General features: G+C 36.4%; 1 protein-coding gene across 5 annotated transcripts in view; it reads left to right on the top strand.

The window, feature by feature from the left end:
- Nucleotides 1–11,260, top strand: part of HACE1 (HECT domain and ankyrin repeat containing E3 ubiquitin protein ligase 1) — a 54,255-nt gene extending 42,995 nt beyond the window's left edge. For 4 of the 5 annotated variants that reach the window (XM_075498460.1, XM_075498457.1, XM_075498456.1 and 1 more), the window contains 5 exons: nt 3,642–3,773; nt 4,483–4,581; nt 4,866–4,936; nt 9,847–9,960; nt 10,405–11,260. In XM_075498460.1, coding sequence (XP_075354575.1) covers nt 3,642–3,773; nt 4,483–4,581; nt 4,866–4,936; nt 9,847–9,960; nt 10,405–10,507 — 519 coding nt within the window. In that variant the 3' untranslated portion in view covers nt 10,508–11,260. The remainder of the gene's footprint in view (nt 1–3,641; nt 3,774–4,482; nt 4,582–4,865; nt 4,937–9,846; nt 9,961–10,404) is intronic. The other variant, XM_075498459.1, reaches the window with a different exon arrangement.
- Nucleotides 11,261–14,309: the final 3,049 nt, after the last annotated feature.

Below are 14,309 nucleotides of genomic sequence, written 5' to 3'. Positions count from 1 at the left end.
ATATAAAATAGATGTACTTGACGTAAATTGTGATTTCATAACAACTATTTAAAAACTGGTATCAGTTAGCATGAAATTAGAAGTTTGCCTACACAAGGATACCTTCAGTCATTAGTAGCTTACATTGCTCTGTTAACTTCTGACTTGGGGCACAGACTAAAAAGGGTGAATGAACATGTGTAGAACAGATGCATCCATTCTAGCTCATCAACCTTCCTCAGCTGTGGCAGGGAGGGGACAGGAGTTTGTGTAGCTTTTATTTGAAAGGTGGTAAGGAACAGATGACTGTTGTCGTAGCTTTGAAACTGTTAGTATTAATTGATTTTTAAATTTGAAGCTGCAAAATGTGAAGTCAACAACCATTTGTAAGATGGCACTGTCTCTTGTTCACTGATTTTGACAGTGGCGAACCAAGTTGTTGAAAATTGTAGATCTGTGTTTTACTGGTGTTTGGGAATTTTTCCCAACTTCTTTAATGTGACGTGGTTTTGCAGTATGTTTCAGCTTAGCAGTTCTAACAGGTTAAACAGGAAAGTGTCTCCTTTACTTTATAAACCATCTTCTTTTCCTGCAAGAGATCTCCTTCTTTTTTTCTGCCTTTACCTGAGGAATAAAAGATCGCTGTTTAAAACTCGTTGTATTTGCTATACCTCTGGGAGAAGAAAATTCAGCTTCTAAAGGAATTTGCTGTGTATGCACACTAGCAGATTACCTGTTTAAAGGATAGCATTTTTTAAAAATGAAATTATGAGTGAATCTTTATTTCTTAAAAAAACCCCACAACCAAACCAACAAACTCGCAAAAAACCCCCCATGCCAAAACGAAAACACCACCCCCCCCAATCACCCAAACAATCCATCTTCCTCTTACTGAAAACCCAAATAGAGTAAATGCCCTATTGAGGAGTGGTAGCAATAGCTGTTTGTATAAAGTTGTTTTCATTGAACGAGGGCATTTTCTTTTTTTACATCAGCTGTGTAATAGGTGAATGGTTGTGGGACCATACAATACAAATGTTCCAGTCTTGCAGTTGGAGTGTCCATGTAGCTCCAACTGAAATATCAGTTATAGTAGTGGTTCAACTGCCTTTTGTCATGGTAATGGGGAGACTTCAAAGGGAAAAGTCAGGCTTTTTCCAGTGTCCATGCTATGGGTTTCTTTGTTCTTTGCTGTGTGTATTTTTGCAGCTTTCTACTTACTTGTTAGGAAAAAATAAAATTAGAGCGAGACAAAGTTTGACCATATGCTATTTTAAAAAAATGGTGCAAATCTCCACAATCCTATGGCTTTCTCTGTCCTCCCAGGACTTGTCTATCTGTGAGCTGGCTGTGCTGTTTGGCAGTAAAAAATTACGTATTTTTTCAACCAGCTTTGGAATGGAGCTGCTCTCTGAATCTGAACATCATAACGAACATTGATCCTCATCTCACAGTATATGGAGTTGTGAAATCAGGGAAGCATGATCTCTGCTTGATTTACCTCAAAGGAAAATACAGAACAAGTCCTCACCCAAACCAGACTTTGTCATTGTATTTGTGATGCCCGTTCAATCAAATCTCCCCTCTTAAAAGAAGTCTGGATTGTGCCTTTTATGCACTGTGTAGGAATGCATATGTAGGTCTGAAACTGTGTAGATATTTCTGTTTTGTAATGTGCTCCTAAGGCTTCTGAGAGGGAATAAAATGTAAATGAAGTGAACAGAGGGAAAAACAAATTGACCATTTTTTTACTGGCATATATTATGTAAATTCTGTGGTACAGGTCTTTCAGCATGTGCCAGTGCTGATAGTCAGTATGCTTGGCTGTTCCAGGCTATTTAAAACACTTCTTGTTACACGTAAAGCACAGCAACTGTTTTCTCTTGTAATGAAAGTGTTCAATGTAAATATTTCTGTAATGCAGAAAATAAGTGTCATATTTTTTCTAAGGTATTTTCTTAAAAATAAGATGGTTAATTTTTCTTTCTACAACCCTGTTTTCTGAATAGCCTAATTCATGTAACAGGAACTTACAAGATGTGAAACAAATATTTCTGATTATTGAAAAACAGCATTTAACACTACTGCTAATCCTGATATTGCTAAAGTTTCTGATTTCGTCCTAGAGCTCGTAAGATGTATTTACAGAGGCTAACTTTTGTCTAGGGCAGTTAATCTCCTTTGGCTACCCCTCTAATTTCTTAGAGAAGGGAGGTGTCTTCAGTTCCACTGACGGTAGAAGCAACCTAGGGAGATTACTAGATTGAAACTGGATTTTTGGGAACAGCTCTGCAGTTGAAGATATGCTTAGGTACTGTTCCTCTTCAGAGCACTTCACAAATTAATTGTCTTCTCACTTGAATAAAATGGTGGTAAAGCATTTAAAAATATCTTCCAACTGCAAAGCAAATGATAACCCCTCTATACTTCTGTGAATGTAAGGAATTGCCTTTCAAAAATATTCTTCTGTTTTGAAATGTTTCATACTTCACGCTCTTTTTCAGAAAAAGAGGAAAGAAAGAATGCTTGGTTGCTTTTGTGCAGGTTCAGAACCGAAAAGTTTAGGTTGACGTTTTTTAAAATTAAAAATCAAGGTCGTATTTTTGTAAGATTATTGTCTTGAGGGAAGGTGATAGTTGAGATGGTTTAATTGGGAGGTTAATCATGTTTCATGATTTCATTATTAAAAATAATGATTAGGAAGTCAAAGCATTACTTTGAAACAGAGTACCTTAATCTAGGAATAAATTTTGTTCTCAAGTAGAAATCTCTTTTCCTGAGTAAAGAAATTTTTTAGACTTGCATAGTTTTGTCAGGGTAGGTAAGACATGTTTATACAGCTTTAACATAGGCATTTCTGTCTGTCTCATTCTAAAAACCTTCCTCCATTAACCGCTTCCTAGGCTTCTGTGTTTTCAACAAAAGCAAAGTTCTGGTGGATTCCTTTTCTAACTGGCATCTTTTAAAGGGGATGGAGCCCCCAAATCTCTAAAGGATGCAAACTATGATACTGTCTGTTCACATGGTTATGGTATATAGTATAAATGCTGTTCTGTCTTTTTTGCCTTTTTAAAAACTGAGGAGACTTTCAAGACTTTCTTAAAAAAATGAAATTGTTATTAAGACAATAAAGTTTGCAGGGATAAGTAATATATTCTGTTAGACTTCTAGAGATAGGGGGAAAGCAAGAAAGCTTTTTGGCTCACAAATATTCCTTCAGAAGTTTACCCTTTTTCCTGAGTTATGTCAGTTTGCTTAATAGAGTATTTTTCTTTACAAACTTTGCCTTGTTTATGTCCTTAGATGATCACAACAGTGGTTGTATTAGATGCAGTCATGACAAACTGAGTTTTATTCACTTCCTTTATGTTAGTCCAAGTCCCTGTTTTTTGACTGGTTTGTGTTACCGTTTAAACATTTCTGTTTGGGAATTGTCTTTGGAAGGTAGGAAAGGGGAAGAGCAGAAGGGGCTCTGAACTCTGAGGGGCCTTCTGAATTATTTTGGGTTGCTTCCATGTGTGAAAAGTACATATAGGGACTCTTAACATCTTACAGTGGATGAGATTTGTAATGTATTGAGGACTGCATTTACGTGTCTGTGTTTGCACAAGCACTATGTATTTTTGCTATTGTATGTCTTAATGTCATTTTCTGTGTTGCAGGCTGAGTATGTCCAGCTTGTCACAGAGCTTAGAATGACAAGAGCCATTCAGCCTCAGATAAATGCCTTTTTACAAGGGTTCCATATGTTCATTCCACCATCTTTGATCCAGCTTTTTGATGAATATGAACTGGTAAGCAGAAATGCCTATACTTTTTAAAATACTTTGTTCAGCATACTTCATCAGTAGTGTAACGATGTAGAAGTAAAGCTCAGTACCCACAAAATAACCATTTTGTATCTTTCACTTTGGTTTTACTTTGTGGGCATCTACCAGTGAGGATCTCAATATGTGTATTCCTGTTTATCCTAATTACTTAGAATGACTGTCTTCGTGGAATGTGATAACTTCATGTGCCAGCGATAAAGGCCTTAAATTGTAATTTCAAAATGGAATCAGGATAATTTGGCCTTTAAGCCTTTTCATATTTTCTTTCAGGAGGACAGAAGTTCTTTAAAAGTAAGGAGATGCTGTCTATTACTTTTTGAGTCACAGAATCAAATTCCAATAAGTTTTTTGTGGTTGTTTGATCTTCTGTAACCAACACATCTCAAGTTTTGTCTCAAGTCATGCCAAAACTCAGAGATCTTTCTTTCAACTTCTTTGGCAATAATTTCTGTGTCTTGATACTGTGTGCTTAAATTAAACAGATCTTATGAAGTTACCTCAATTCAAGAATCTTCTTGTATTAAAAATTGTATGTTCCGCAAGGTTACAACTAAACAGAAAACGCACTGTAACTTTTATATTTCTTAAAGCATTATTTTTTAAAATAGCATAAACACTTGAAATTAATGGTTAGTCAGGAGGACTAATCACAATCTGTGTACTTCTTCTGAAGGAGCTTTTGTTGTCTGGTATGCCAGAAATTGATGTGAATGATTGGTTAAAAAATACAGAATATACCAGTGGCTACGAGAGAGGAGACCAAGTTATTCAGGTAAAATTATTTTTTTCAAGAATGTAGACTATTGCATTGTAATCCAAAAAAAGTTGTTATTGTCGTTTTCTGTGTGTGATTATGGAAGCTTTTGGCTGAAATTTGTGGAAGTATTTTATACTATATTCCTATATTAAGTAACTTCATTTTGCATGAATTTCATATGAAAACTTCCATCATTTAAGTTACAAACACACAAATATTCCATTTATTGTTTTACCATTATCTTTTCAAGTACTACAAGGATTTAATGGACAATATAAACTAACTTATTTTTCATTTAGTGGTTCTGGGACGTTGTGGAAGAACTAACTCAGGAAGAGAGAGTATTACTATTACAGTTCGTTACTGGCAGGTGAGAAACTCTTCTGTAATAACAAATATATTGTCTGGATACTCTGAAATAAGTCAAGAGACTTCAGATTACCATACAAGATCACCTAACTAGAAACTGTTTTGCATACTTCGGTGTTCTATATGTTGATCAAAGTAGACAAAGTGTGTGTTAATACTTTTGCTGCCTGTATTGCCAGCAAAATGATTGATTACTTATTTATTGTACTTGATTACTTTGCAAGAGGCCTTTGTTGCTGTCCCAGGCAATTTTTAACAAGGCAGTAGTGAATTTAACTGCACTTTATATTCTTCTTCCTGTTGCATATTTATGTGGCTCTTGGCTTTTCCAGTAATCAATATAGGCTTTAATGTGTGAGATAACTAGGTATTGCTTCAGTCAGTGTAAACAGAACATCCTTCTCCTAAAGCTGAGTTGAATTCAACATTAGTGCAGTGTGTCGAGATCAAGTGAAGATGTAACCTTATGCAAGACTGTGTTTGCTTCGTATAGAATTTCTGTCCTAAATTCTAGTTGTTCTTCAGGGAAAGCCACTTCTATTTCCTTTTATGGTTTGGGGGCAGTGGGGGAAGGTTTTGAGCAATAAATGCCCCTGTGAGCTGGGTGAGTTCATGTATACCGTGTATATGTATACCATGTTCATGTATTCAAGTTCGTGTATACCGACATTCTGCAAAGTGGATCCATAGACATACATGTGGCACCTGAGCTGTGTAATCCATGTCTTCTTCTGCAGGTAGAGATTGCACCATCTTCTTAATCTGATGTTCCCTTCATTTTCTAGGATTAGTAGAGTAGTTGACCTTTTGTTTATAAGTTTTGTGGTTAAGCAATGGTAAAATACAAATTAAGATCATCAAACCTTGTCTTTTATATCAAGGAATTTCACAGTCACGGATGTATCATCAAATGGCATGGTCTTCAAGTTCTATTAGTTTCACTTGATTTATTATGAATTTCATTGGTTTTAGGGATTACAGACAATTTAAGAAGCTAGTTCTGTGCACATCGATCTTTTCTTTTTGTCCGCTGCAGAAATGATTCCTGCAGTTCTAACTGCACATCTGTTGCAACCAGCTGCTGGTCTTTCATTTTTAGTGGACTAGTCCATTGCTAAATCCAGACAGCAAATAAGGATCTTTAAGATGTAAGGTCATGTTTCAAATGCTTCTTAAAACATTCAAAATGATACTGAAGTGGCATTCGCTATTTTCGTGGCATTTGGGATAATCTACTGGATTCTATCTAGGATGCTTTCTATCAAGTAAACAATTATGTTGTCTGATTAATACGTGCTTGAGCACCATTCATTTTGGTCACAAATCACATGCTGACTTGTTCTTACCCATTTCTTGTTAGTAGGAAAGAAATTTTTGGTATGTCTTTTAGAACTCTGGGCTGGAATTTAAAAACAAATTGCTTAGTTTTTTTCTGTATCGGCTAGTAGGAGCCCATTGTGTTTTTTCTTCAGCGATTGAAATGTAATAGGTGTATTTTTCCATAAAAATTTAACCTTTGAAAGTTACCTCTAATAGTGGTATGCAGCTGGCATTTTTGCACATAAATCCCCAGACAGTCCTAGTTTCTGGGCATGGAAGATTTAGATGCTGAGTTGTCTGAGCTAAAACACCAGTTAGTCTAGTACAGGCCAGTATCTTAAGTAAAATTGTACACTAAAAGTATACCTGATTTCAAACTATGACCTTTTTCTGGAGTCACATTTCCTTAGAGAAGAATTTGTTTCTGTGTGTATTGGTTGGCAGGCTGCATTCAAAATTTTCATTGTTTTTTCCATTTCCCTTTAATCTCTTCTGCATATTCACTTACTTGATGTTTTTGTGTGTGTCTGTCTGAAGTGGTACTATTCTTTCTTTCCAATCAAAGACTATGAAATTAATTTAGTGAATTAAATAAAACAATTATATTTATTATTGTCTTCAGTGTTTCTCTGAATATTTCTTAAACTTTGTCTTTTGTTGTCTTCCCCCATTCTTACACCTTTTTCTCGTCAATGTAATGAAGTCTTGCTATGGTAGTTTCAGTGGAGATACCATTGCATTCATCGTTAATACCAATTTTAAGGTATCTTTTCGCAGTAAAGTAATTGTCATGAGCAATGTTTGAATAGCAGATTCTGTGTTTTTGGAGGTTTTGGCACACTCAAGAAAAAGCCTAAATATTCTTGTGCCTCATGTTGGGGATCTGAAAGTTTACTTAGGCACCACCTACTTTTTTCTGCTGACACCTGCTTGAGATGGTATTGCCAACTCCACATGCTTTTACTCCCCCCCGTATCTATTTGGTCTTCTACACTGTTTTCATTTCAAGTAAATTTATGCAAAATCTGTAAGTGGAAAAATAGGTAGAAAAGTTAGGATTCAGATGTAAACTTAAACATTTTAATAGTATTGAAGTTTCCGAAGCTATGAAATCGTATTGTTACTCTTGCTGAAGGCTATTTGCACATAGGATCGTAGAATCGTTTAGGTTAGAAAAGACCTGTAAGATCATCAAGTGCAACCATTAACCTAGCACTGCCAAGTCCACCACTAAACCATGTCCCTAAGCACCACATGTAGTAAGAGAGGTAAGATCTTGTGATCTTATTTGCACATATTTAGAAGGCTTTCTTTACTATATTGGCTGTGTTTTGCTTGGAAAGAAAACTCATTCTTGGAGGCATAAGTTGGCAGCCATCTGTTACTTTTAAATGCTCAAAGCCCTGATCATACTGTACGATTTTGACCTGTTGTATGAAAAACATTTTAATAAGTTAAAGTGTAAAAACTTTTAGCTAGTAGTGGGCTGAAGGAAAAATTTTCAACTGTTAGGTCTGTGTCTTACTGCTGACTTGAATGTGGAATTCTCTCAGTTCATCAGAGGGGAAAAAAAAGTCACTGCAGGGGAGGCAGCACTGTATTAGAAATGCGAGCCAAAACCACGGTATAAAAGAGTACCGCTGTAAAATCTTTACAACTGTTCTGAACTGTGGCTGTGAGCACAATTCCGTTTGTATGTCAGAAATAGTATGCTGCAAATAATGAGTACTTCCCTCCATAGTGGCTGCCTTATATACCAGTGCTAGAACTATATGCCCAACATTGCTGTCATTAAGCTAGGTGATACAGATTTGTGTGTTGGATACTATAGCTAGCTCTTAAAGGTATGTTTAAAAAGTATTACTGTGAGCTCTGTCCTAGCTCCTTAACATTTGGCAGTAGCAACCTTTACTCTTTTGCATTTCTGCCAAGTAGTTTTACTGTGAGTGGAAAGATTGCTTCATTCTTCTTTTCCATTCTTGCTCCTGGTTTTTACAGTCACTTTGGTTTTGTGAATATGGGAGCATTGTTTCTAATGTAAGTACCTGTAATCTAAAATTCTAACAGCTGTTATGTATTTTATGGAAAGTTTATTTTGTTTTATCAGATTGTTTCTATGCTAGCTACAAAATCACAGAATAGCTGAGGTTGGAAGGGACCTCTGGAGATTGTCTAATCCAACCCCATGCTCAGAGCAGAGTCAGCTAGAGCTGGATGCTCAAGGTCTTGTCCAGTCAGGTTTTGACTGTGTCCAGGGGTGCTGACCCCTCAGCTTCTCTGGGCAACTTATTCCAGTACTGGACCACCTCACAGTAAAAAAGTTTTCCTCATGTTTGAATGGAATTTCCTGGATTTCAATTTTTGCCCGTTGCATCCTGTCCTGTCACTGGGCACCACTGGGTGCTCCATCTTGAGACTCGTGCTCCATCTTATTTATTCCTCCCTTCAAGTAATTATATACATTGATCGGATTCCCCTGAGACTTCTGTTCTCCAGGCTTAACAGTCCCAGCTCTCTCTCCTCCTGTGTCGGGTGCTCCAGTCCCTTACTATCTTCGTGGCCCTTTGCTCAACTTGCTGCAGTAAGTCCCTGTCCCTCCTGTAAGGGGGGAGCTTGGAACTGGACTCCAGATGTTTCTCACAGAGTACAGGGAAAGGATCACCTCCCTCGACCTGCTGGTGACATTCTTCCTGATGCAGCCCAAGAGGCTGCTGGCTTCCTTTGATGCAAGGATGCATTGCTGGCTCACATTCAACTTCTTTAGTCCTTATTCTTTCATTATAGTTTTTTTGATATTTTTTTTTTAATGTGAGGGCTGTGTAATAACATGTTACCTTGTAATGAATACCAACTTAAGTTGATGTTATAAAAACTCTGAATTTTATTCTATTTGTCTCTGTTACATTAAAATTATAGGGAAGGACTCTGAAGACTCCAGGGCTATTGTCCGTTTACACCTCGAGTAATCTTTGAATAATATATTGGTAAAATGAAAAAAAATTGAGTAATATGATTAAATGAGAATGTATTCCTGAAGATGCTAGTGAGTTTTTTAGTGTGTTCTGGTTTTGCCATAGGTTGTCACTGGGTGATAGTATGACTGATGGTTTTGTGACTGATGTAATGGTTTTATTAGTTACTTGTAATATTTGGTCTGAAGTAGTAAATGAAAAGACACGTCAAGAACGCTTTGGTCAATTGTCCCACGGATAGTAATCGGAGAATAAACTTTTTTATGAGGCAGTGTTTCTTAAACTGTAACTATAAATAGCCATAGATGTTTGCCTAAACTGAGATAACATTCTGTTATAAAAACTGGTTGTAGAAATGACTCCTCTTTGCAAACAGAATTCTCTTAAATATCATTCAAACAATTAGATGCCTAATGTAAATGGACAAATGTGTTACTCAATATTGTAATTAAAAGCATTTAGACAATTAGAATTTTGATATGGGTAAGAAAGGGGGAACCTTGATAAAAGTATTAATAACTGTCTAATTACTAGCAGTAAGAGATATTTGCAGTGTAGAGATCATATTTTTTGGCTTATAACATTCTTGTAGTGGTCTAATTTCTGTGAATTTTCTCAGTTCCAGGGTGCCTCATGGTGGTTTTGCCCATATAATGGGTGGCAGTGGATTGCAAAATTTTACAATTGCTGCTGTGCCGTATACTGCAAATCTTTTACCAACATCAAGCACGTGGTATGTTAACTAGTCTCATTGAAATATCTTAAAAACAGGGCTTTTTCATGTCAGTCACAGTCAAAAGTTCTTTTGACTATTTTCATTAAAAGGCCAAAAAAAATTTAGACAGTTTGTGGAGTATTCACTATCTGACATGAAAGTGGTGGGTTTTAACCCAGATGATGTTACATTATGTTTGCTCATTGTTTACTACTTCATTTTGCATTACTAAAGGCAGTGAAATTAATAAGGGAATATTGAAGTTAAATTATTGTATTACAATTTACTAAAGTGAAAAAAACCTTAATTTCCTGCGATGTATTTGAATGCTCAGTGGTACTGTAATGCAGCACAGGTTTGTTTTGCTCCATAAATGTGACATCTTCAGGGTTTTCATTCAGAAAACTTTACTGTTGACTTTCTTGCTGAACTGTGATGTGGCTTTTTTTTTTTCCTTTTCAGTATCAACATGCTGAAGTTACCTGAATACCCAAGTAAAGAAATCCTTAAGGACAGGCTTCTTGTGGCATTGCACTGTGGAAGCTATGGTTACACAATGGCATAATGAAGTCTAGAAAACTCATCTGACTACTGATGTGCAGTTCAGAGTGGCAGAAGTAATTTCGGAAACTGTCAATAGAAAAGCAGCTTAGATGCTGCAGCCCATTGGCAGGGCTGGGCTTCAGAATTCGTACAGGATCATCAGCTTTTCCTCCATTATGTGTTGTCAAAGTAACTTTGATACTGTCATGACAAACTTCTCAGTATTCTGCATTTTCATTTTTTAAGATGACAGATCTGTATGGAAATCAGTTTACATGCTTTTTATTATTACTTCAGTCTGAATCAGAAAGTTTGTCAGAATCTCTTTCCACAGTTTACTTTTGATTTTCAACTATATGGTTGAATGACATTTGCGTTTTAGTTTACTTTGCACTCAGATGGCATACTGGTAATGGACAGACTTGTACTTTATGCCTTGTTGCATGTGAAAGTGCCGTTTATTTTTGCAGAGGACACTGTAGAAAGTTCAATTTGGATATTGTACAGTAAGACAGATCTGATGTATTTTCCATTTCTTTGCATAGTAACAGAAATAAAATTTTATAACTTTTTAGTATTTTAATGTATATATTATGTAAAGATTAGACTGTTATCACTGGAAAAAATAACAGATGAAGTTAATATCTAATTTATATTAGAATTTACACTATATTCTACTAAATATTTAAAGTATTTGTGACTTTATAGTCAACTTGCAGTTTAGAATTTGTAAATACTGTGTAAGATCTATATCCATTTGTTTGAATGCCTTTATTCTTTCCTTGACATAATTATATGTTCAAAAGGTATTATTAAATTTTAATATTTTTACCAGAATCTGAATGTGACAAGTTTGTGTATCTTTGCGGGTGTGTTATTCTTTTTTTTCCCCAGGATTTTATTCATCTTACTATAATTTAAATTGTCATGGAAACAGTATTTGAGAAGGCATTGTCAAAGTGTATGAATGGACATAAGCAAATGCACAGGGAGGGAACTTGAGCTTATTGAGGTTAAATGGCAAGACTATAATAATTAGAATCTCATGTCAAAGTTTATGTAAAATTAGAATATATTACTCATAATACGTAAAAATACATGGCAATGGCTCATCAGCCCATGTTTTTGATGATGAGTAGCTGCACATGTTGGGGTAGATGATGCATTTGCATAACTGCTTTTTAGGGACCCTAGGGTAGGTTTGCATTATTGCTTTGTTTCAGGCTAGGAGTGGTGGTTTGTTTGTGTGTGGGGTTTTTTGTGTTTTTTGTTTTGTTTTGGGGTTTTGGTTTTTTTGTTGTTGTTTTGGTTTTGGGTTTTTTTGGGGTTTTTTTGTGTTTTTTTCTCCTTTAAATTAATCTGGTCATCCCTGCTTGTCATGCTTTTGCTTCAGTGAATGCAAACTGGATTCTCTCCAGGTGAAACTAAACAGAAAAACATGATCCAAAACTGTACGAAATGCTAATGGATGAACATCTAATTATGTCTGCAAGACCTAACTGATCTGAAGAGGTGATCTGAAGAGTTAGTAAATGAGTTCAGGCATAGCGAACCCTGCAAATGTGTAAATTTCAAGGTTCAGGTCCTCAGCACAAAGTGTTTGCTGCTAATCCATTCATGTTATCCTATGCTAAGTGCTAATACATGTGTAGCCTGAGTTCACCAGCTGATGTGTCTAGGCCGCTTGCTTGGTGCTGTTTTTTCAGATTTTATTTATTTTAATCTAAAGCATACATAACCTCTCTGGGGGTGTGAGAGAGAAATCTGTGGACCGTCTGATTCAGTGGTGCTGCAGTAATTTTTCTTTGGGCTAAGCTTTATACATAGACTTACTACCTTTATTTCCCTTCTAGTTCTGTTTGTGCACAGGTATGCATAAATGTTGGTTTAAATTCTTATGCAGTGTTTGTGACTGCAACTTATAGGAGAATACCGCTTTTAGTTAGCGGAACGAGCAGACTCTTCCAGCAGAGCAATCTGGTGAAAGCGGGTTAAACTATTGCTTCAGTCAGTGGAGAGATGCTGTTCTTCTCTGGCATGCTCTAGGAAGCTTAGACTATTTAGATAGGCTAGATGTTTGAGGCTGTGGGGGGTTTTAGCATTAAATCCCAGTTATCTTGCATCCTTCAGTTAAAAATACTTTGCTTTTCTGCACAGCTGGGCAGTGCTTGGTTCCCTGGCTATATAGCTTATTTCTTTGTGTGCCTCTGCGAGGCAGATGGATTGCAGGACAGTGTTTTGAGTGTAAGACTGTTTTTGAGCGTACAAGGTATTTGTCAGGAATTATGTATTTCTATTTTCTTTATGTAAACTGGCATTTTATCTTTATCCGAGGGTTTACAACTGTAAATACTGTTGTTCATTACTATGCAATCTGAGATTTTTTTTTCTTTTTTCATTTCACGTGTTCTGTTTCGTGGTAATACACAGTGGTTTGCAGGAAATGGAAACCTTGCGTACTCTTGCGTAGTGTCCAAAACATGTCACAGTGTAAGGCTGAGTGAAGGGGGAAAAAAAATCAGATTCTTTTTTTTTTTTTTGCACTTACACGTTTGTGTTGTACTATAGGTGACATAGGTATCAACAAGCTGAATTTGGTCTTAAACAGTATTCCGAAAATGCTCGGCAACTGGTTTTAAAATGTAGCGGAGTGCAGAATCTTAATGTTCTCAACAGTTCCCTGTGACCAGTCTCCCTGGTACAGCTTCACAAATGGCTTGGAAGCAGATTACTTCTTCCTTCCCCACAGTGATGTTACTCATGTCCCATATGAAGTATCTTGTAGTATTTCTTGTAATATTTGTACCAAATACTCCCTTGATAGGTCAGAATGAAATTTTGTTCAAATACTCCTGTAATAAAAAAGCATGATGAAAATATGTAAAAAATGGGAATAGAGATCTTGATACTGGACTCTTGGTATACCAGCAACCTTGTTATTGCTCGTTTTGAACAGGTTTTTTTTTCCTGCTGAAATGCTAAACAGTACTGTCCGCTGCAGTTGACCATGTGAAGTCAGCAGGATTTAATTATTGCATTGAAAGACTGTTTTTAGGACACCTGTGCCCTATTAGCAACAGGGTATGAAAAGCCTGTTGAGAAACTATAACTTAATATAGCTTATAGTTTAGAATGATTAACTGGTTTATATTTGTTCTCTCCCACTGTGCCAGAACAAGGCAGGGTGAGTGTTTTATCTCGGAAAGAACAGAACAGATGTCTTGTCAGATCATAGATCATGAGCGCTCATTAACTTTTATTATCTTTATGAAATGTTAGATAGCAAAGCCTAGTTTTTGATGCTTGAAAATGTGTTGTGCATCTAATGTTGCAAAACCATTAAAACCATAAACTGTGAAATATAGCTTAATGACTTCTACTGTATGTTCCATAGTCAATCAGATTGAAAATGGAAGGAGAGGGAGAAGGTGGTTGGCCTGAATTTTCCAGAGACTTGGAGACTTCTACATGTACAGTAGAAAAATATTAGGACCACCTATGCTTTGGAAGCATGTGAACACTCCATTTAAGAGTATAAACTCAACATTGTAGTTTTAGTTTGGTTGGACTGTTCTTGAAGTCTGATGGGCTGATTCAGCTCTGCAAGTGCAGCTCAGTAGTGCCTCAGAAAAGCCTTGCGCTTCCCCTTCCAGACCTGAGCAGGAGCGGAAGCTCTCTTCAGTGACGTCCCACCTGGATGTACGGTGCATAGAGCAAGGAAGGAGGAAGAAGGTTGCTCAGAATGCTTTTCTAAACCTTGTGAATAAACAAATAACAAACCTTATTTGTCCCTCACGATATGCAAACAAGCAATACTGTGTTAG

This window comes from Mycteria americana, chromosome 3 (assembly GCF_035582795.1).
Source record: "Mycteria americana isolate JAX WOST 10 ecotype Jacksonville Zoo and Gardens chromosome 3, USCA_MyAme_1.0, whole genome shotgun sequence".
NCBI lineage: Eukaryota > Metazoa > Chordata > Aves > Ciconiiformes > Ciconiidae > Mycteria > Mycteria americana.
Note: the sequence above shows the minus strand (reverse complement) of the source record. Positions and strands in the feature narration are given on the sequence as shown.